Genomic DNA, 21,042 nt, shown 5'->3' on the forward strand with positions numbered 1-21,042 from the left:
TACAATAATTTGTCAGCTTATAGGACAACATTCACATAATTACTTCTATTGTAACTCTATATTACATTTTAATCAACGTTACATTTCTCTGCCCTGTAGTCTGTGGGTAGATTCCAGTTAATTGCCATCATCTCTATGGCTTAATCATAATTGGGCCAATGATCAACTATAACATTAATGCTGTTGCTACAATTCAGTTATTGGTACAAAAGTAGAGAAGAAGGATATTTTAATATGCCTGCATCAAAAAAGGTCAGAAATATGATTTTAAAATGAGATTGCTGCTTTATCCTGCAGCCCTATTTGACCTGGTTCAGGAGGCCAGTTCTAAGCTCTATGTGAGCACTGGCCTGTGAATCTGCTGCTGCCCTATCCATGAGCACAGCTCCTTGCTGGGACAAGGACAAGGATTACTTTTCGCTTTATCCAACAGCTGTAAGTTTACTGGATGAAATTATGCAAAAATTTCATTAAAATGAGGACTTTACAAAAAACATGTATAACAACTACTTTTCAACAATAATCATTCTGTAATATTGAAGGAATTTTATTTCAATACTTAGATAGCATTTAAATATCATGCAGTGCGTTTTATACCATAAAACGTTATGTTGTCACATTGCTATGCACCTCGTCAGTTCAGAACATGAAGACACCTTAAAAATCCAATCACTTCAATCTTAAGCTCTACAAAGGCTTAAATGTGAGCAACAATTTAAATAAAATGTCTTTCCAGTATTCCAATTAGTTAAAGTGGATACATGCGGTAGGTGGGCAGTTATGAGACTGCGAAACCAGAAAGGCCCGGATTTAAATCTCTGGCTCCGCCAGGGAATTTGATCTCATTTTTTAAGTTAAGAAAACAATAATATTAGGAAGCACCTGTAAAATGACATAAAAATCAAAGACATTGTACAAACATATCGCTGCACACTGTGTTCCTGAATGTGTTTTTCTCCAGATGCCCAAGCCAGCCTCAGTGATTATGGGGAGGGGGCACAGTGAGTGGGAAAAGGGTTGATAAGGGCAATTAATTTTCACTATTAAGTTTGGCTGGTATAACTATCAACTTTTCCAATTTTTCTTTCCCTTTTAACACTGCTCCATTGTTCAATAATTGTTGCTCAGTGATTAGCAAGGGACTGAGGAGAATTGGAACCAAAATTTACTGTCAGTATCATGAAACTGGACAAGGTTAAATAGCATAGATTATAAGGTTAGATTAATCATCGAGTTTTATTAGATTATTTTGCTGATTTAAGGGGAAATTTCAGGGAGCTATGCCTTCTTGAAAGTTTGACCTGTCATTATTCACCTCCCTCAGAAGATTAATTAAATTGGGCAGTGTTACTAATATACGCGATTAATTTAAAAATCCTGCAATATAAGGAGTTCTTTTTAAATGCTCGATTCTTGTGCTGAAAACTCAATCATCTACTGGCTATGCTTAAGTTTGCAGCGTGAACAATGAGCATGATAAAAAGTACCGTTAATCATGGGGCTTATGAGTGAAGTATGATGTTCCCAATGCTGCTCAAAAGAGTGCAAAGAACAGAGTATATTGGAAAGTTCAGCATCAGTTTGAAATGTACTTTTCTTGTTCTACATTTTCTTTTGTGCTTTAAATCTACCAAAAGATGATGCAACAAGTTCAACGACCCTATGGGCTTTGGACTTGGAGAAAAGACCACAAAATTTTCTGACCTGCATTCCTTATGAGTGAGACTGCATGTCGGGAGTATGGATCATTGAATTTGTCCATCTACACTTGCTCATGTATTACATAATATGGCAACAAGGCAGTGGTTACAATTTCACCTCAGGGTTTGAGGTGGTTATGAGCTGCTTTTGCTTTATAATACCATATGAATTCTGAGTTTTTTTTTCATTCATGGAATGTGGCGTCACTGGCTGGGCCAGCATTTGTTGCCGATCCTTAATTGCCCTTGAGAAGGTGGTGAGCTACCTTCTTGAACCACCGACAGTGTGGTTAGGGAGGGAGTTCTAGGATTTTGACCCAGCAACAGTGAAGGAACGGCGATATATTTCCAAGTCAGGATGGTGAGTGGCTTGGAGGGGAACTTCCAGGTGGTGGTGCACATGTTGACACACATACAGCCCAATCTGAAGATTGGCCACAATCATAACTCAAGCTGATTTTGTTTTTTGATTTAAAGGTGCTGCAGTCTATAAGTCAATTAATATGGCATGCTTAAGTCAGTGAAAAGTTAAAAAATAAAATTAATTGCTCACACGGCATTTTCCATATACTCTAAACTCATAGGTAAAGTGTAAAATTATACCTTTGAATTACATCCAAGTATAGATTATTTTCAAGGGTAACCAGCCAATGGATCAAAAGGGCAAAAAGGCAGTTATCATAAAGTATTAAAACTTTGAAGACATGACATGACTGTCTGACAAAGGTGTCAGACTCAGCTCAGTTGGCACCTCCTTCTACAAACATTCACTCTCTCCTCCACCGATGAGCAGTGTGTACCATCACCACGGCTCCTTAGGCAGCACCTTCCAAACCCATGATCGCTACCATCTAGAAGAACAAGGGCAGCAGATAGATGGGAACACCACCACCTGGAAGCTCCCCTCCAAGCCACTCACCATCCTGACTTAGAAATATACCGCCATTCCTTCACTGTGGCTGGGTCAAAATCCTGGAACCCGCTCCCTAATGGCACTGTGGGTGTACCTAAACCACAAGGACTGCAGCGGTTCGAGAAGGCAGCTCACTGCCACCTTCTCAAGGGAACTTAGGGATGGGCAATACATGCTGGCCTAGCCAGCGACACCCATATTCCATAAATTAATTTTAAAAACTCACTTCTTTGCGTTCAAGCTGCACTCCTAGTATTTGAGCATGCAGCCTAGGCTGACACTTCAGTATAGCACTGAGGGAATGCTGCACTGTCGAAGGTGCCAGCTTTCGGATGGGGCTTTAAACCGAGGCTCCATCTGTCCTCTCAAGTGGACGTAAAAGATTCCACCTGCACTATGTGAAGAGCAGGGGACCTCTTCCCATCGAAATTTATCCCTCAACCAAGATACTGAAACCTTTTGCAGACAGGTAAAATGGAATATAAAGAGGCATTTGCTTTGCAGTTGAATGAAAAATACTATTTTGGAATTAATTATAATTACAATGCAAGTTATATTTATATCGCACCTTTAATGTAATAAAACATCCCAATGTGCTTCACAGCAGCATTAGAAAATGAAATGACACCAAGCTATATAAGGAGATATTGGTTCTTGACCAAAGTAGTAGGTTTTAAGAAGCGTCTTAAAGGAGGAAAGCTTGTTAAAGAGGGGTGGAAAGATGTAGGAAGGGAATTCCAGAACTTAGGACCTAGGCAACTGAAGGCATGGCCACCATTGGTGGAGCGATTAAAATCAGGGCTGCTCAAAAGGGTAGAATTAGAGGAGTACAGATATCTCAGAGGATTGTGGGGCTGGAGGAAATTATAGAGATAGGGGGGGGATGAGGCCTTAAGAGGGATTTGAAAGCAAAGATGAGAATTTTAAAATCGAGATGTTTTTTTGAACAGGAGCCAATGTAGGTCAGACAGTACCGGGGATGATAATAGATTATTCAAAGCACGGAGAACAATTTAATATGCCTAGCTCTCATCCTTCTAATGTTCCAAAAGTAGCTAGTTACCATGCTGCAAATCTCTTTAAGAATGAAATGTTAAATTATTAAATCTCTCCAAATATTACTTTTATGAGTGAGTTACAGATTTATTAGGATCGCTTGGCTCTGAATCTCCTGAGAAAACAAACAAAAAACAGAGAAATAGATGTTGGAAAATTTGCCTCTGGCCACAAAAAAAAATCTGTTCAATGGATCATGGGTATAGTATTGTTTTGAACTACTTGAGCACAGTTTAAACAGCAGAAATTGTGTGTTTAGTCATGATATTATCGGTCTGCCACATGATAACATCCATTTATCTCAGTTAATTAATCTTAACGCCAACTGTAAAAATAAATTCAGCACTAGAACCTTCAAACCATCAATTACTGTTGGAAAATATCACTGTTGGAGGTGAAAAGGTTGTAATTTCCACAGGTGTTTTTAATAAACAAACCCTTAGCTTTTTAAAATCATAATTTTTTAATTAGCGTTCTGTTCCTTTTTGCAAAAGGGTCGGAGTTACTTTTTTTCCATGGCTCATGAAAATTAAATGTTTTGAAAATAGCCTGCAGTGCAGGACAGAAGGAGTCCCATTCAGTCCTTCACTCCTGTGCCAGCGCTGTCATTTCAACTGGAGCGATCTACTTTAATCCTATTTCCCTGCTTTATTCGTTCTACACATATTAATCCAAATCCCCTTTACATAATGTTATGATCTCTTTTTCAAATAGATGCCAGTGGTAAAGCACTGCATGCTCTAATAACCTGGGTTTTAAAAAAATCCCCCCAGCATTCCGTGATAATCCTGAATTTATTCCCTTTTTTCAATTTGCCAAAAAAAATAGAAGCAATTTTTCACTAGTTTTCCACTCTTCTGCTCTTTTGAACCAATTAATCAGGGTTAGGTCCTCTTTCAGTGCATACAAATTAGATCATTTCCATTCCAACATTTTTATTTTTGACTTTTTTTTTACAATCTTTATCTATTTTCAAAGGTTTATGGTCATCTCCTTCCCAAAATTCCTCCTACCTTTGGGATTCAAAAATTGGAGAGATCTACCCACCTCAGCCATTTGATGTCCATTTTCCATAAGCTAGTTTGATAAATACTGTACAATTTATCAAAAAGAAAAATCGCCTGTACATGTGATGGGAAAGAAAAGCTCCACATATACAAGGGAACATTATTAAAATTTTGGCTTCTCATATTTTGGATAAAGTGGTCTGAACGCTTTGTAGTTTTGTATCTATTATCAGGTAGAGTAGCATTGTTATGTTATTGGACTAGTAATTCAGAGGCCAAGATGAACAATCCAGAAAACCTGAACTTAAATCCCTTATGGCTGTTTTTAAATTCAGTTTTTAAAAAGAAAACAAATTGGCAATAGAAATCAAGAAAAGTGATCATAAAACTATATCAGATTGTATAAACACCCTTCAGCAAAGGGAACCTTGCTGTCCTTACCCAGCCCAGCCTATAAGCGGCTTGAGTTCCATATATTCATGGTGACCCTTAACTGCACTTTGAAGTTGCCCAGCAAACCAGTTTGCATGAAGCTGCTACAGGCAGTTCAAGGTGACCTACCACCTTCTCAGGGCAACTAGGGATGCATAATAAACGCTGAGAATGGGAAAAAAAAAATCCCAGGTCAACCTGGTGTTATCATCAAAGACTGTTATTTGACCACTGAAGCACCAGTGAAAATTGTTATCTAAGAGTGTCAGTGGAGGGGTTAAGGGTATAGTACTGCACTCCAACTTACGGATCTTAGCACATACTTTCAGTATAATGGGGGAGCCTGGCTTCTGTTCCAGCATGCCTGTTGTACTCAGAGGTTCAAAGGTCGGGTTGGGGTAGAAGATGAAATTTGTATTATTGTAGATAAGCAGCGCCTGCACGTTGTCAAAGATAAAACCAAACTCATCTGGCCGTTCCACAGTGTCTATTCCAGGTCTGTACTCATGCGTAAGGGCTGGGGCACGGCATGTCATGGTTGTCGAATTCAGCACTTCACACACCTGGTGCAGAAAGAAAATATAAAGCACAACTTTTAAAATGCTGTAAATGCTTTCAAATTCCGGAATATCCTATTTTACAACCTGAACTTTCGGTAAATGTGCAAATCTGTGTGTTACGAGAAAGGCACTGAAATGCTGAGGTAAATACTTACACTTATTACATTAGGAATCATTTTCAGAACTATTTGAAAATTTCTAGACCTTAGAAGTCATCAATGTTTTAAAAGGGCCATAGAGTTGCACAAATTTTATTCAGAGAGAATGTAATATTAAAAATGTATTTTAAGTAGCATTTAATAATTAACAGTACAGCAACAATTACGGAATCTGACTAACAAATACACTGGCTACAAACTGGAGGGTCATATATCTTGGGGATTGACTCTACAGCACCACCAACATCTCCTGCAAGTTTTCTTACAGTGCAAGCTTACTAATGGTCACATCCAGCAATGAGATATGTTTACAGAGAAGATGCAACCCAAACAAACAGAGTTGGGGCAGGATCTTCAGCCCCTACTGTGGCCAGGATCAGAAGTAGGTGGGTACTAAAAATAGCGCCATCGGCCAATGTGTCGGTTTCCTAGCTTCATCCTGCCTCGGGCCATTTTCCCGGAGGGGGAGATAGGGGTGGCATGTATTTGGTTAAGCTAGTTAATGGCCACTTAAGGCCAATTGAAGGAAACCCACTCGGATTTTCCAGTCGGTCTCCAGGTTCCTGAAGGCAGTGTGGGCCAGTTTTGCTGCCTAGAGGCAGTCACCCGGCAGTAGACCAGTGACTCGCATTCTGGGCAGGCTTAGAGCCCACTCTTCCCCCACCCCTGCACAGTGCTGGCCACTTTGCAGTGATATTTTGAAAAAATTGGAGAGGGGGCTCCTCCATTTTGAAGTTCCCTCACCCTCATTTACCTCCCATGGGATTCTGCTGCAGCTAGAGGTGTCAGCTGTGGCTCAGTTCATAACACCCTCGCCTTTGAATCAGAGGGTTGTGGGTTCATGTCCCACTCCCGGAAACCAAGAACTGTGATTGTACTCGAAAGAGTTGCAATCTGTGACTGTTGATAACTCGAAAGAGTTTCCAAGCTGGAAGGCCTCTGATTGGCCCTTCAGCTCCAACAGCCCACCCACCATCTTTAATAAGATAGTGAGCGGCCCTCTGGTCGGTAATTGGCTGCTCCAGGGAAAATCACATCAAGTGACTGTTTCCCATACAGTGAGAGCTTCTGAACCCCGTTTGACCCTGACAGTGGGGTTCAGAAGGCCCACAAGGAAAATTATTTCCCTGGTTTCCAAATGTTGACCAATAGAGTTTTTAAAGAAATACGCTGTGTACAATTAATTGATTTTTAAAAAATTCATTGATGGAATGTTGGCATTGTTGGCTAGGCCAAAATTTATTGCCCATCCCTAACTGCCCTCGAGATGGCGGTGAACTGCCTTCCCTGTGGTACACCCACAGTGCTGTTAGGAAGGGAGTTCCAGGATTTTGACCCAGTGACAGTGAAGGAACTACAATGTATTTCCAAGTCAGGATGATGAGTGGCTTGGAGGGGAACTTCTAGGTGGTGGTGTTCCCATGTGTCTGCTGCCCTTGTCCTTCTAGATAGTACTGATCGTGGGTTTAGAAAGTGCTGTTGAAGGCACATTGGTGAGTTCTTGCAGTGCATCGTGTAGATGGTACAGACTGCTGCCACTGTACATCGATGGTGGAGGGAGTTTGTGGATGGGGTACCAATCAAGCAGGCTGCTTTGTCCTAGACCGTGTTGAGCTTCTTGAGTGTTGTTGGAGCTGCACTCATCCAAGCAAGCAGGGAGCATTCCATCACACTCCTGACTTGTGCCTTGTGAGTTACTCACTGCAGGTTCCTAGCCTCTGACCTGCTCTTGTAGCTAAAGTAATTATATGGCCAGTAATTACCAGTTTAGTTTCTGGTCAATGATAACCCTCAGGATGTTGATCATGGGGAATTTAGCAATGGTAATGCCACTGAATGTCAAGGGACAATGGTTAGGTTCTTTCTTGTTGGAGATGGTCGTTGCCTGGCACTTGTATGGCATGAATGTTACTTGCCACTTGTCAGCCCAAGCCTGGACATTGTCCAAGTCTTACTGCATCTGGACATGGACTGTCTCATGTGTTAAAGGGAGTTTCAGGGTGGAATCTTGTAGAGGTGATAGGGGTCTCGGTTGTCAGCTGGAGAGCCGGCGAGACCCTGTGTTGCTTCTTTTCAGGGTGGCCAGCCAAATCTTGTGCCACGCAGGCACTTGGCGCCCCAGCGGCAGGCTTTAACCCAGGATCAAGGAAGTCCCACCCACCAAGATTGCTAGCCAATCAGAGGCCTTGAATCAAGGAGGGCCTCAGGCCACGATGAGTGTTGGCGGGAAGGGGTTCACTGGAAGGTGTTTGGGGTTGGGGGCGTGGTTTGGCAGCATGGGCAGGGGAGGTGGCTTTCATCAGATCACCACCATGCCCACTCCACCCTCTTTCTCATGTTGGGTCCTTCAACCAGGCACTCAAGGCCTTTGAACGAGGTCCACCCTCCCCCATAGGAGTTTGCAAGCAAAGATACCAGGATTTGCTTGTCATGCTCCCTCATGGCGAGTCCTCCACCCGCCACTGGACTAATGTCCGTGGAGGTGGGATGAGGCCTTTAAGTGGGCATTAACTTCCAAACTTAATTGGTAGCGTGGGTGGGAAGCCTGTCCATGGGAATTCCCACCCCAGACTTAATTGGGGTGGAGGGAGGCACACCCCCACCTGATTAAATGCCCCTCTGCCATGAAACTTGCCACAGGGGAGGGCAGAAGATTCCAACCATAAATTCTGAAAATCGCATTTCTCGTATTGATTGTGTTTTATTATTAGACCATAGGAACTAAGCTCTCCTGCAAATTATACGAACATAAGGACAAACTCTAGAACAGCTCATGTTCCCTCTGGTCTTCAAAACACTGCAGTGATACCTTTCTTTTTTATATTAAAGAAAATCAGAGCTCTTCCAGGTCACAAGGATGTACCAAAGTATAGTTTGATGTACAATAAGCTTTATTTTTCATTTCATTTTTTTCTCTAGGGAAAGTTAATTTGAACTAAATTTCCTAGCATGAATGCACTCCGCAAATGAAATCCTGTGAGCTGAAGCTAAACTGAACATTCCAGATATTGAATTGAAATTCCATACGGTCAATTCACCCGAGTCAAGCAAACTCCCACGAGTTTTTTCCAGTGAGGAAATAGCTAATTTACTTAATTAAAGAATGACCACAGATAAAATACAAAATTAAATCTATATAGATTTCTCTTTCTCTCATTCCCCTTGTTTCATTTCTCTTTATGCTGACAAAGGCTCTTTTGTCTAAAGTTAATCTTCCATTAAACACCATTAAGGAGATTCAGAAATTCCATTAACCCTCTCTGTGTGACTTTAAAAGCTGAGGATTTTGCGCAAAATGCATTAGTTTCTCTGCATTAACACATGTCTGCACTGCATCATCCTCAAATTGCAACACATTGTTTTTTTTTACTGGATTTAAAGATTATTGTGGAATAAAATATTTAAAATGCCATTTCTTAATCCTTCTCTACATTTGTATTATTCATGAAGATAAACAATAAGTGATAACTTCATAAATCCATAATGCTTTATAATAAACTTATTGGATTAGGCAAAATGTTTTGTATATATATATATTTTTTTAATACAGTATATAGTATATATAAATGCTTTCTGGTTGTTTGGACAAAAACATGCTAGAGTGAGTTTAAAATCTTGTATATTTTGTAGAATATTGTACTTCTTCACAATTGCCTAATTCTGATTATCGCTCCCGTCCCCAAATAGGTGACATCTTTCTTTCGTCCCTGTTTATCAGAGAAAAAAATTAGCAGGGTTAGAGTGTTCTCCATATTTGCTTCTCGACACTGTGTCTGAATGCACAGAGCATTCGCAATAATGTAGACAAATTAACCACACAATTAGATGTAAAAAGGTACAACATGATTGCAATTACGGGGATCATGGCTGCAGGATGACTAAGGCTGGGAAGTGATTAGCCAAGGGTACTCAATATTTAGGAAGGACAGGCATAAAGGATAAGGAGGTGGGGTGGCGTTGTTAGTTAAAGTTAAAATCAGTGCAATAGAGAGAGAGGATATTGGCTCAGAAAATTTAGATATAGAATCAGTCTGGGTGGAGCTAGGAAGCAACAAGGGGCAGAAAACATGAGTGGGAGTTGTCTATAGGCTTCCAAACAGTAGCGTAAGGTAGGGGATGGCATTAAACAGGAAATTAGAGATGCATGAAACATCTGTGCTACAGTAATCATGGGTGACTGCAATCTACATGTAGACTGGGCAAAACCTAATTTGCAATAATACTGTGGTGGATGAATTACTGGATTGTGTACGAGATGTTTTTTTTAGACCAGTATGTCGAGGGACCAACTAGAAAACAGGCTATCCTAGATTTGGTACTATGCAATGAGAAGGGGTTAACTAATAATCTTGCTGTGTGGGTCCTTCAGAGAACAGTGACCATAACATGATAGAATTCTTCATTAGGATGGAAAATGAAGTAGTCCGACTTCAAACTAGGGTCCTAAATTTAAACAAAGGAAACAACAAAGGCATGAGGCATGAGTTGGCTAAAACAGATTGGGGAACTTCATTAAAAGGCATGACGGTTGATAGGTAATGGCTAATATTTAAGGAATGAATGTATGCATTGCAACAATTATACATTCCTTTCTGGCGCAACACAACAGTAAAAGTGGCCCAACCATGGCTCACAAAAGAAACTGAGGATAGTATTAGATTCAAAGAGGAGTCATATAAAGTTGCTAGAAAAAGCAGCAAGCCTGAGGATTGGGAGCAGTTTAGAATTCAGCAAGAGGACCAAGAGATTGATTAAGAGGAGAAAAAAAAAGAGAATGAGAGTAAACTTGCAAGGAACATAAAAGCAGACTATCAAAGCTTCTACAAGTATGTAAAAAGAAAAAAAACTAGTGAAGACAAACATAGGTCCCTTACAGTCCGAAACAGGAGAATTTATAATAGAGAACAAGGAAATGGCAGAGCAATTAAACAACTACTTTAGTTCTGTTTTCACAGAGGAAGACACAAATAACTTTCCAGAAATGTTAGGGAACCAAGGGTCTAGTGAGAAGGAGGAATTAACGGAAATTAGTATTACTAAAACAATAGTGCTGGAGAAATTAATGGGACTGAAAGCTGATAAATCCCCAGGGCCTGATAATCTACATCCCAGGGCACTAAAGGAGGTGGCCATAGAAATAGTGGATGTGTTGGTTGTCATCTTCCAAAATTCTGTAGATCCTGGAACAGTTCCAGCAGATTGGAGGCTGGCAAATGTAACCCCACTATTTAAAAAAGGAGAGGGGGAGAAAACGGGGAATTACATACCAGTCAGCCTAACATCAATAGTAGGGAAAATGCTACAGTCTATTATGAAGGATGTTATAACAGGACACTTAGAAAATATCAACGGGATTAGACAAAGTAAACATGGGTTTATGAAAGGGAGATCATGTTTGACAAACCCACTGGAGTTTTTTTTGAGGACATAACTAGCAGAAAGATAAGGGAGAACCAGTGAATGTGGTATATTTGGATTTTCAGAAAGATTTTGATAAAGTCCCACATAAGAGGTGAGTGTGCAAAATTAAAGCACATGGGATTGGGAGTAATATTTTGGCATGGTTGACAGGATACAGACAGTAGGAATATATAGGTCCTTTTCCAGAGTGGCAGGCGGTGACTAGTGGGGTACCACAGGGATCGGTGCTTGGGCCCCTGTTATTCACAATATATATCAATGATCTGAATGAGGGTACAAAATATGATATTTCCAAGTTTGCTGATGGTACAAAACTAGTTGGGAATGTAAGTGGTGAGCAGGACATTAAGAGGCTTCAAGGTGACTTAGGCAAGTTAAGTGAGTGGGCAAACACATGGTAGATGCAGTATACGTGCATATGTGTTAAGTTACCCACTTCGGTAGGAGAAACAGAATGGCAGAGTATTATTTAAATGGTGTTAGATTGGGAAATGTTGATGCACGAACGGACCTGGGTGTCCACGAACACCAATCACTGAAAACAAGCATGCAGATGCAGCAAGCAGTTAGGGAGGAAGGTAAATGGTATGTTGGCCTTTATTACGAAGGGACTTGAGTACAGGAGCAAGGATGTCTCACTGCAGCTGTACCTGGGCCAGGATTTAACAGCTCCTCTGCCCAGCGGGATATTACGCTCCCGCCAAACTGAATGGAGATTTAAATGGCTCTCCTCATCCGCCGGGGGTAGACACACCATGGTGGAGCCATAAAATCCTGACCCTGGAGCAGTGTGTGCAGTTTTGATCTCCTTACCTAAGAAAGGATATACTTGCCGTAGAGGGAGAGCAGCGAAGGTTCACCAGACCAATTCCTGGGATGGCAGGGTTGTTGTCTGAGGATAGGTTGGGTCGACTAGGCCTGTATTCACCGGAGTTTAGAAGAATGAGAGGGAATCTCACTGAAAAGTGTAAAGTTCTGACAGGGCTGGACAGACTGGGTGCAGGGATGATGTTTCCCCTGGCTGAGGGAGGTCTACAACAAAGTGTCACAGACTCAGGATACGAGGTAGGCCATTTAGGACTGAGATGAGGAGAAATTTCTTCATTCAGAGGGTGGTGAACCTGTGGGGGAGAATTTTCTCCCTGTTGGGGAGGGCGGGGGGGTTTTTGGGCGGGAGCGGGCGCAGGTGGGCGCGCAACTGATCACCGTCCGTGATTGGCTGGACGCCGCCATTTTACGTGGTCGAGCCAATTAAGGCCCGCCCAGCGTGACGTGCACCCGGAAGCGCTGAGCATTACGGGGGGGCGGGGGGGGTTGCCTGAATCAGGGAGTGTGCTCTTTTGCACATGCGTGTGAAGGAGCGCAGAAATCTCTTTAAGGCACAGGGCTGCCTCAGGGAGATTAGTTTAAGTCATGCAAATTTTAATAGGGAAAAAAAAATTTTAAGACATGTCCCCTCATGTGAAAGTGTCACATGAGCTGGGACATGTCTATGAATGTTATTAAAACATTTAATAAAACTTTAAATACCTTCATGAAACCTCATCCCACCCGTGGATGAGGTTCCATGAAAAATGTGAAGGCCGCCTGGGCTCTTCGCCTGCCCGCCCGCCAACCTTAAGGTTGGATGGGCAGCTCAGTTTATTGTTTTAATTGATATTTAAATGGCCACAATAGGCCTTTGACAGTTTGGTGGGTTGCACGCCCGCCGAGCTGAAAACCTGAATGACGCGCGGTGATGTCGGGACGCACGCCCAGTGTCACCACGCGCCATTTTACGTGTCGGCGAGTGGGCCCCGCCCCGAAAATTCTGGCCGTGGAATTCTCTAGTGCAGAGGGCTGTGGAGGACAAGTCACTGAATATATTTAAAAAGGAAATAGGTTTCTGGACTCTAAAGGCGTCAAGACATAAGGGGAGAGAGCTGGAAAATGGCGTTGAGATAGAGGATCAGCCATGGCCATACTGAATGGCGCAGCAGGCTCAGAAAGCTTAATGACCTACTCATGCTCCTACTTTCTATATTTCTATGTTTGATGGTGGGAAGCTAGTTTATTTTTTTAACTATTAATATTTTAATCACGGTCTATGAAACCAGGATAACTGATAGGAAAATCAGCTTGAGGACTACCTTGTGACACATCAAAACACAAAATGCACAGCATTCATGAAAAGAAAATCCACAAGTGAAATATGAAACTCCTCCATGTCCTCGCTCCTCTAACCTCCGCCAGCCCGATAACACTCCTAGATCACCGTGCTCCTCCAATTCTGGCCTCCTATTTTAATGGCCCCACCAGCTTTCTGCTGCCTAGGCCCTAAACTCTGGGATTTCTACCCTGCACCCTTGTCTCTCTACCTTTCTCTCCTCCTTTATGATGCTCCTTTAGCCCACCTCTTTGACCAAGCTTTTGGTCACCTGACCTAATATGTCCTTATGTAGCTGTGGGCCCAATTTTGTTTGAGAACATGCCTGTGAAGCATCTGGGGCATTTTACTACTTTAAAGGCATTATATAGATATACATAGTTGTTGCTGCCGTCCACATTTTAAAATCACTGTTTGTAACATCAATTGTTTGGTGCTGCACAAATTAAGTGCAAGTATGAAATTCAATGTCTAAGTATTGAACCTTACCAAGGTGAAAATGGGAAGCTGCTGGAGATGCAGGGGTTGCTTTTCATGCTGCACAAATGCCAGGCATTCGCCCACCCAAAGACATTGCAGGTCAGGCCTCATTTTGATACCAGCATACATATGAATTAGGAGCTGGAGTAGGTCCCTCAAGCCTGCTCCGCCATTTAATAAGATCATGGCTAATCTGATTGTGGCTGCAATTCCACCTACCCCTGACAACCTTCGACTCCCTTGTTAATTAAGAGATACCCATGATGAGTTGCCAGTGTTATTTGCATAATCAATAGGTAGCACCTATGTTGGTTTATGTCAACTCCTAAAGGGCAGGGCTGCTACAGTTCAATGGCAGCCTGCACCACCTGAAAAGAAGGTGCCCTTGCTTGTATGGAAAACACTGCAGTTGTTTTTCTAACTCGATGGAGAACATGGCTATAGCCAGAACTCCCAGACTGTTAGATGGAGGTACTTCTTGAGCAGGTATAACCTGGAAGGAGTTCTCTTTCCCTGTGCTGGCACCAGATTCCCAGGCAATTTGCACATTGGACACAGAGAGAAACGCTACCCAATGTCAATGCAAGCAGTATTCCTCTCAGGTCCTGGCAATGATCTCACCAGAGCTGCAATGGTAAGACCGCATTCATATCCCTCTCAATCTCTCCTCAGATCCTCAACACCTTACTCCTTCTCCAGCAGAACCAACTGTTCTCTCCCCTCCATCTCAATACTTCTGTTCCAATCACAATATTGCACTTTACAACACATGCTTCAGGTCCTATTTGCACACAAACCTGCTACTCAGCAGCTTCCTCATCTTTGTCCATCTCCATCTCTGAGACAGTCAACGACCTGAAATGGTAATTCTTGTTTCTTTCTCTGTAATTGCTATCTGACTTGCTGAGTAGTTCCAGCGTTTCCTGTTTTTATTTCAGATTTCCAGAATCTGCAGTATTTTGCTTTTGTTCCCATCTCCATCTTTTTACTCTCAGTGTGCACATTATACTCTGTTGCCTCACACATCTCCACAGCCATGCAAAAGGGCACACTAAACCAAGCTCATTTTTTCAGGACAAGTTGGCACATTAACAGAAGGGAGGTGGAAAAATCTGAAGGAGACCCGGCATCAGTGCAAGTACTCATGCCAACAAAGGTGGTCACCAGCAACATCATTGGCACAGGGAGTATGGCATATGGCCTGGCAGGTGGCAGGGCCTCAAGGTTCAACTTCACCTCCTCCCCAGACAACCCCATTCCCGCCATCCTCAGGCCCTGCACCATTGGAGACAATTTTCCAATCGCAAAACCTAGGCCATTATTTACATATCGAAGAAAGTTCTTTTCCTAAACTGTCAGCAGCTTACAATTAAGAATTTAGTTGAAAACTTTCCTTTATTTGCTCCAGTCGGGTCTCACTCACATGGGAGAGAAGCAATACAGCTATCATAAAATGTTAGCATAGAAACAAAAATACTGCCGATGCTGGAGATCTGGAATAAAAACAAATCTCAGCAGGTCTGGCAGCATCTACGGAGAGAGAAACAAAGTTAATGTTTTGAGCCTAATGTGACTCTTCTTTGGGGCTGACTCGGAACGTTAACTCTGTTTTCTCTCTCCACAGATGTTGCCAGATCCTGCTGAGTTTTTACAAACACTTCCTGTTTTTATATCACAATGGTCCAGAGCTTCTGATTTCCAGGGGAATGTACTTGGGAGGTACTCAAGATGCGCTGGGGGTCCCTTGGCGGTCTCCATGCAAGGACTTCATGGGAATTGCTCAGGAAGTTCAAACTTTCAATGGGCAATTGCCCTGCACTGGGAAATATCTGATACTCTGATTTAAATCGGAGACTTTGGATGGTTCTGACTCTCTTAGCAGGATAGTTACCCAGCAAAAGTTAGAAGGATTACAACCACTTCTAACTCCTGATTAACTACAGTACTGAACCCCACACCCCTAACTCTCCTACCGGACCCCCTGACTGCTCTCTCCACCCGCCCCCCCCAGACTACCACCCCACCGCTCCGACTAGCCCCCACCTCCCCAAACTATCCTCCCAAGCACCCCAGCCACCCTCCCAACGCTCCCCTGCTAACTACCCTCCTAACACCCTCCCACTCTCCCCAACTGATAACCCGACCCTGCGCCAACCTATCCTATCCCACTGACCCGTCCTACCCCCACCCCCCCTTCCAACCACACCCCCCCCTCCCACCTTACACAGAACCGCAGAATCTCTACAGTGCAGAAGGAGGCCGTTCGGCCTATTGAGTCTGCACTGGTTCTCTAAAAGAGCATTCTGCCTAGTCCCACTCCCCTGCCTTATCCCCGTAACCTTGCGCATTCTCTTTTTTCAGATAGCAATCTAATTCCCTTTCGAATGCCTCGATCGAACCTGCCTCCACCACCCGCTCAGGAAGTTTGTTCCCGACTCTGACCACCCTCTGGGTGAAAATAAAGAATTTTCCCTCACGTCATTATTCCTCCTCTGACAATTATTTTGCATCTGTGTCCTCTAATACTTGATGCTACTGCTATTCTTGACACATAACTTTCTCCTTGGCTTCTCAAAGTGGCTGGGATCTTTAAATTTAAGCTGCCTTGTGGCAGCTGGTACTGTAAAAATCTCAGCTTCTGCTGACGTGCTGCACTGCGCTGAAGAGTCCCAGGAGCCAATACGCAGCACTTTTCTCACCAGGCTTCTCAGAAGATCAGGTGAGAAATACGCAGCTCCCGACAAGATAATTAAAAGGAGCGGAGTGGCAATCCAACAGTAACTGCCACTCCTCGGAACTCCTGGGCAAAACATTATTGTTATACCATGGAACACGCAGGTGTGTACTGCATGCAATAGAAGATCAACAATTTACATCAATGCATGACTTACATTAAGAGATTCTCGGCTGTTGTGTTTCACACGTATCCTGGGCTCCTGGATTATATCCAGGTTTGTTCCAAACACAGTTAGAGAAGTATTTCCACTGAGATAAAACAAAAAGAACAAGAGTTTTGTACTCATAAGTACTGAATATATTTGACTGTTAATAAATATAATTTTCAATAAATAATTTACAGTTTTCATCGTGTCAAAATAAAACAGGAATGTTTATCTATTGTCTTCAAAGAGGCACTGCTTTCGTAAAAAGGTAATTTGTCACTTTACAAAGATGGGATGGAAATCTTGTCAAAGGGCATCGCTCTGCCACTTGCACGGGACTCGTCTGTAACGTAAATAACAAAAGCTATTCTGGCTCTTCATACGCGGTTGGCTAACACGTCAATCGGAAGATAGTTGCTCCACCTAAAAGACTAAGATCTTTAAAATTATTTGTTTTGCTCCTTGGAATAATCCATGTTGTCAACACTTGAAGTTCAGCAACAATTTATTCCATTTGTCAGTATTTTGACATCTGCCTTAGATATACTGTCAGCTACAGTGATCCTGGCCACCCTCGAAGTAGTTCAAGTGTCTTACATTCAGCACTGTGCCTGCACTGCCCAGATCTTAATTATACAATAGCAAAACCCAGAGTTATAACAAAAGGGTCCTCTTGTGATTTGACATTGTCTCTTATGCACACCCTCTCATATACTTCACCAAGCTTTCTGAAGGTGGCTGAAACAAGATAGTGAGTCAAAGTCAGAGATGAATCGTTAAGGTGTCCAACTTTACAGAAGACAATGAACCAAATGTAATCGTGGGCAGAATTTTTATCCCATGTTCAGAGGCGGGTGAGCTCGTCATATCTCACCATGGGACAGAATGCCAGTACCACTCCGCCATCGAGGTATTTTCTAGAGATGGGATTGGGGACGGAAGGGCTATCCATCCCCATGTGGCAGGTAGCCAATTAAAATTAGTTAAGGTCAATTATCACAGGGCGGCTGCAATTTTCCAAGCAACCTGTTGCCAACCGTCCCCCTGCAGTGAGGCAGTCTTCCACAATGGTGGCCTTATAGCTGCGGCCATTTTTAAATTCCAATATTTTTAAAATGCTGAGACGGCAGATCAAGATGGAGACACTCTCTCTCTCGGCCCTGCAATGGCAGTTCGTAGCTCCTTCTGTGCCTATTGGCTCTCCAGCTTAGACAGTCCACCCGCCAACTTTAAACGGACAGCGAGTGTGCCCTCTCGCGACTAAACGGCCAATTTGGGGGGAAAAAAAAAATCATGCCAGGTGGTTGTTCCCCATGCAAGGTGGGGGGGGGTGGTCAGGACCTCCATTTGGCTCCAACATCAGGGATGAAACCCAAAACAAACAACGCTGTCCCAAATTTCACTTGAATTCAACTAATTGGAAAGCTCTCTTAAAGAACTAAACAATGTAAATTGTTCCTCGCCAGCCTTCTGATTCTGCAAGTTACTCTTCATTTTTTAAAAAAAAAGTTTTCTGCCAGCCACAAATGTTGACCAGGATTTACAGGGAAAATGTCATTGCTTAAAATGCGTTAGCTTTGTAACAAAGTTTTCAGCATAAATTGAAAGTGCCATTGGTATAACAGAGTTTTCTGCCCAGATATATGATAAATTATTAAACAGTCTGAGGCACAAATATTACAAAAACACAGCCTAATGAAATCCTTCTCCAAATATTGTAATGCTGATTGCGGCAAATTTCTTTTCTTGGCAGAGTGTTCATTATTTATTAGGAACCACCTGCTCTGTCAGGATGTTAATTAGATGCAAAGAGCTGAATTTCTCACATTATGGACCATGAGAATCTAAGAACATACCCATGGAGTTTATGGATGGTAATGAAGAAACAGCTGCAGATTTAAGGGAAAGCTTGCTCCTCCAAAAAACCGGCACCTCAGCAATTTCTTACAAACTATTCTGCAAATCAAACGTCCCTCGGAATATCTGTCAAATGTCTTTGTTTTATGCTGTACATTGACCAGCTCTAAAATCATAATCACAGCAGTTTTTTAAAAAAAAACACATTTTTAATGTGGTATTGCTAAATAAGTGCCTACTATCGTTTGAGAGAGGTGTTTACAATTTGCACCACATCGAGTTTTGACTGTAATGAGGAATGTTACAGTGGTAATGGAGCACTGCTGGTTTTATGCTTCAGCATCTGTTCTGCTATTTGGACTGCTTCCTCCTTGTGTTGTTCAGCACAGAGCAATTACAATTTCTTCAGATAGATATGGAGTACTGAGCAATTGCAGCATGTGGCAGGGCCAGTGAGTGATATTTTCACATGTGTAATATTTTCTTTTTTAATGTCATGAAATATCACCGGTAGAAACTGTGAAAATAACACTAACAGATGTTTAATAAAGAGTTTAATTTAGATGTATCAAGATACAAGCCGCAAGACTACACAAATCTAAGCCGACATTCAAAGCAGAAGCATTCAAGTGCAACATTTTCAAAGAAAACTTATTGATGGAAATTTAACTGTACAGCATAATGCATTACATGCCTCAATAAATCCGAGCATATAAATAATGCTATTATCACAAATTACGCAAAATGGTCTGGCAGGTCAAGAAGTAAAGTCAACTTTAGCACCTTGCCACTATGACCCAGGTTAGTAGTCACATTATAGCCTTAACTTAGGATAGTCACATATTCCCACTGTTATTTCTCCCCCACACAAAAACAGAAAATGCTGGAAAAGCTCAGCAGGTCTAACAGCATATGTGGAGAGAAAAAAGAGTTAACGTTCCGAGTCCGTATGACTCTTCTTCAGAGCTAAAGAGAAGTAAAAATGTGATGAAATTTATACTGTTGGAGCAGGTGAAGCTGGATAGAAGGCCAGAAATGGGTGGGGGCAAAGAGAGATTGACAAAGATGTCATGAACAGAAGGATAAAGGGGTGTTAATGATAGTGATACTGGCTAAAGAAGGCGCTAATGGTGGCATTAAGGTCAGAAAGCAGAATGTGATAATAGGAAGACAAGGGTAAGCACTCTGGAAAGAACAACATGAACAAGTGACAGATGGTCTTTGTGGGAGTGGGGTGGGGGAGCAGAAGGCAGTGGGAAAAAGATTGAAAATAGGATAAAAGGTGGGGATAAAACAATGAATAAAAATGAAAATAAATAAAAACAAGCGGATAAAAAAAATAAAAATTAAAAAATTAAAATGAATATTGAAAAAAGGGGTGAAGATGGAGGAGAAAGTTCATGATCTGAAGTTGTCAAACTCAATGTTAAGTCCGAACGGCTCTAAAGTGCCTAACCAGAAGATGAGGTGATGTTCCTCCAGTTTGCATTGGGCTTCACTGGAACATTGCAGCAGGCCAAGGATGGACACGTGGGCATGAGAGCAAGACGGGGTGTTGAAATGGCAAGCAACAGGAAGGTCTAGGTCACACTTGCAGACAGACTGAGGGTGTTCTGCAAAGCAGTCACCCATCTGCGTTTGGTCTCTCCAATGTAGAGGTGACCACATTGGGAGCAGTGAACGCAGCGACCAAATTGGAGGAGGTGCAAGTGAAGTGCTGGGAGAAGGATGAGGTGTTCGGGGCGATGGAATCATATACCCATCTAGCTTATCTCAAGTGGCATGTTTCCACCATAATATACTGGAACTGAGAATATGTTGCAGTCGTGTCATTGTCACTTTCAAGTACTGCCCTCCATGCAACATTCTCAGACACTGATGTGCAAGTCCACAGATATGCACCATCTCCAGGATGCACCCGAATTATTCGTGGCAACATCAACATCTTTATCTTCCGGAGCAAAGGGGCTCAGGGGCCCGACATGCTGACATGTAAAATGACACGCGATGATGTCGGACGTGTGTCCCGACATCATTGCACGTCAATTCAATATTTCGTTCGGCGGGCACGCGGCTGAGGCGGCTGTGCACCCGCTGAACTGTCAACGGCCTATTAAGCAGATTAAAAAAGTAATTAAACAACGTCCAACCTTAAGAGCTCAAGCGGCCTTTGCGTATTTCAGGAAACCTCATCCATGGGTGAGATGAGGCTTCCTGAAGCTTTTATTAAATAAATAAATACATTTTCTTAACTTCACAAACATGTCGCAGCTCATGTGACACTGTTACATGAGGGGGCATATTTAAATAAATTTTTACTTTATATATTAATAAGTTTTGTCACCCATTTAATCTCAGAGGCAGCTCCGTGCCTCAGGGAGATTGCTGCGCTCTTTCGCGTGCATGTGCGAAAGAGCGCAGGCCCCGACT

At 42.4% G+C, this 21,042-nt stretch overlaps 1 protein-coding gene across 2 annotated transcripts in view; it reads right to left on the minus strand.

Moving 5' to 3' along the window:
* The window catches only part of LOC144683516 (plexin-A2-like), a 393,900-nt gene that overhangs the window by 69,049 nt on the left and 303,809 nt on the right, over window positions 1–21,042 (minus strand). For both annotated transcript variants that reach the window (XM_078546585.1, XM_078546586.1), the window contains exons 17-18: window positions 16,765–16,858; window positions 5,432–5,671 (exon numbers count right to left, since the gene is read on the minus strand). In XM_078546585.1, coding sequence (XP_078402711.1) covers window positions 5,432–5,671; window positions 16,765–16,858 — 334 coding nt within the window. The remainder of the gene's footprint in view (window positions 1–5,431; window positions 5,672–16,764; window positions 16,859–21,042) is intronic.

Source organism: Cetorhinus maximus, chromosome 8 (assembly GCF_964194155.1).
Source record: "Cetorhinus maximus chromosome 8, sCetMax3.hap1.1, whole genome shotgun sequence".
NCBI classification, from domain to species: domain Eukaryota; kingdom Metazoa; phylum Chordata; class Chondrichthyes; order Lamniformes; family Cetorhinidae; genus Cetorhinus; species Cetorhinus maximus.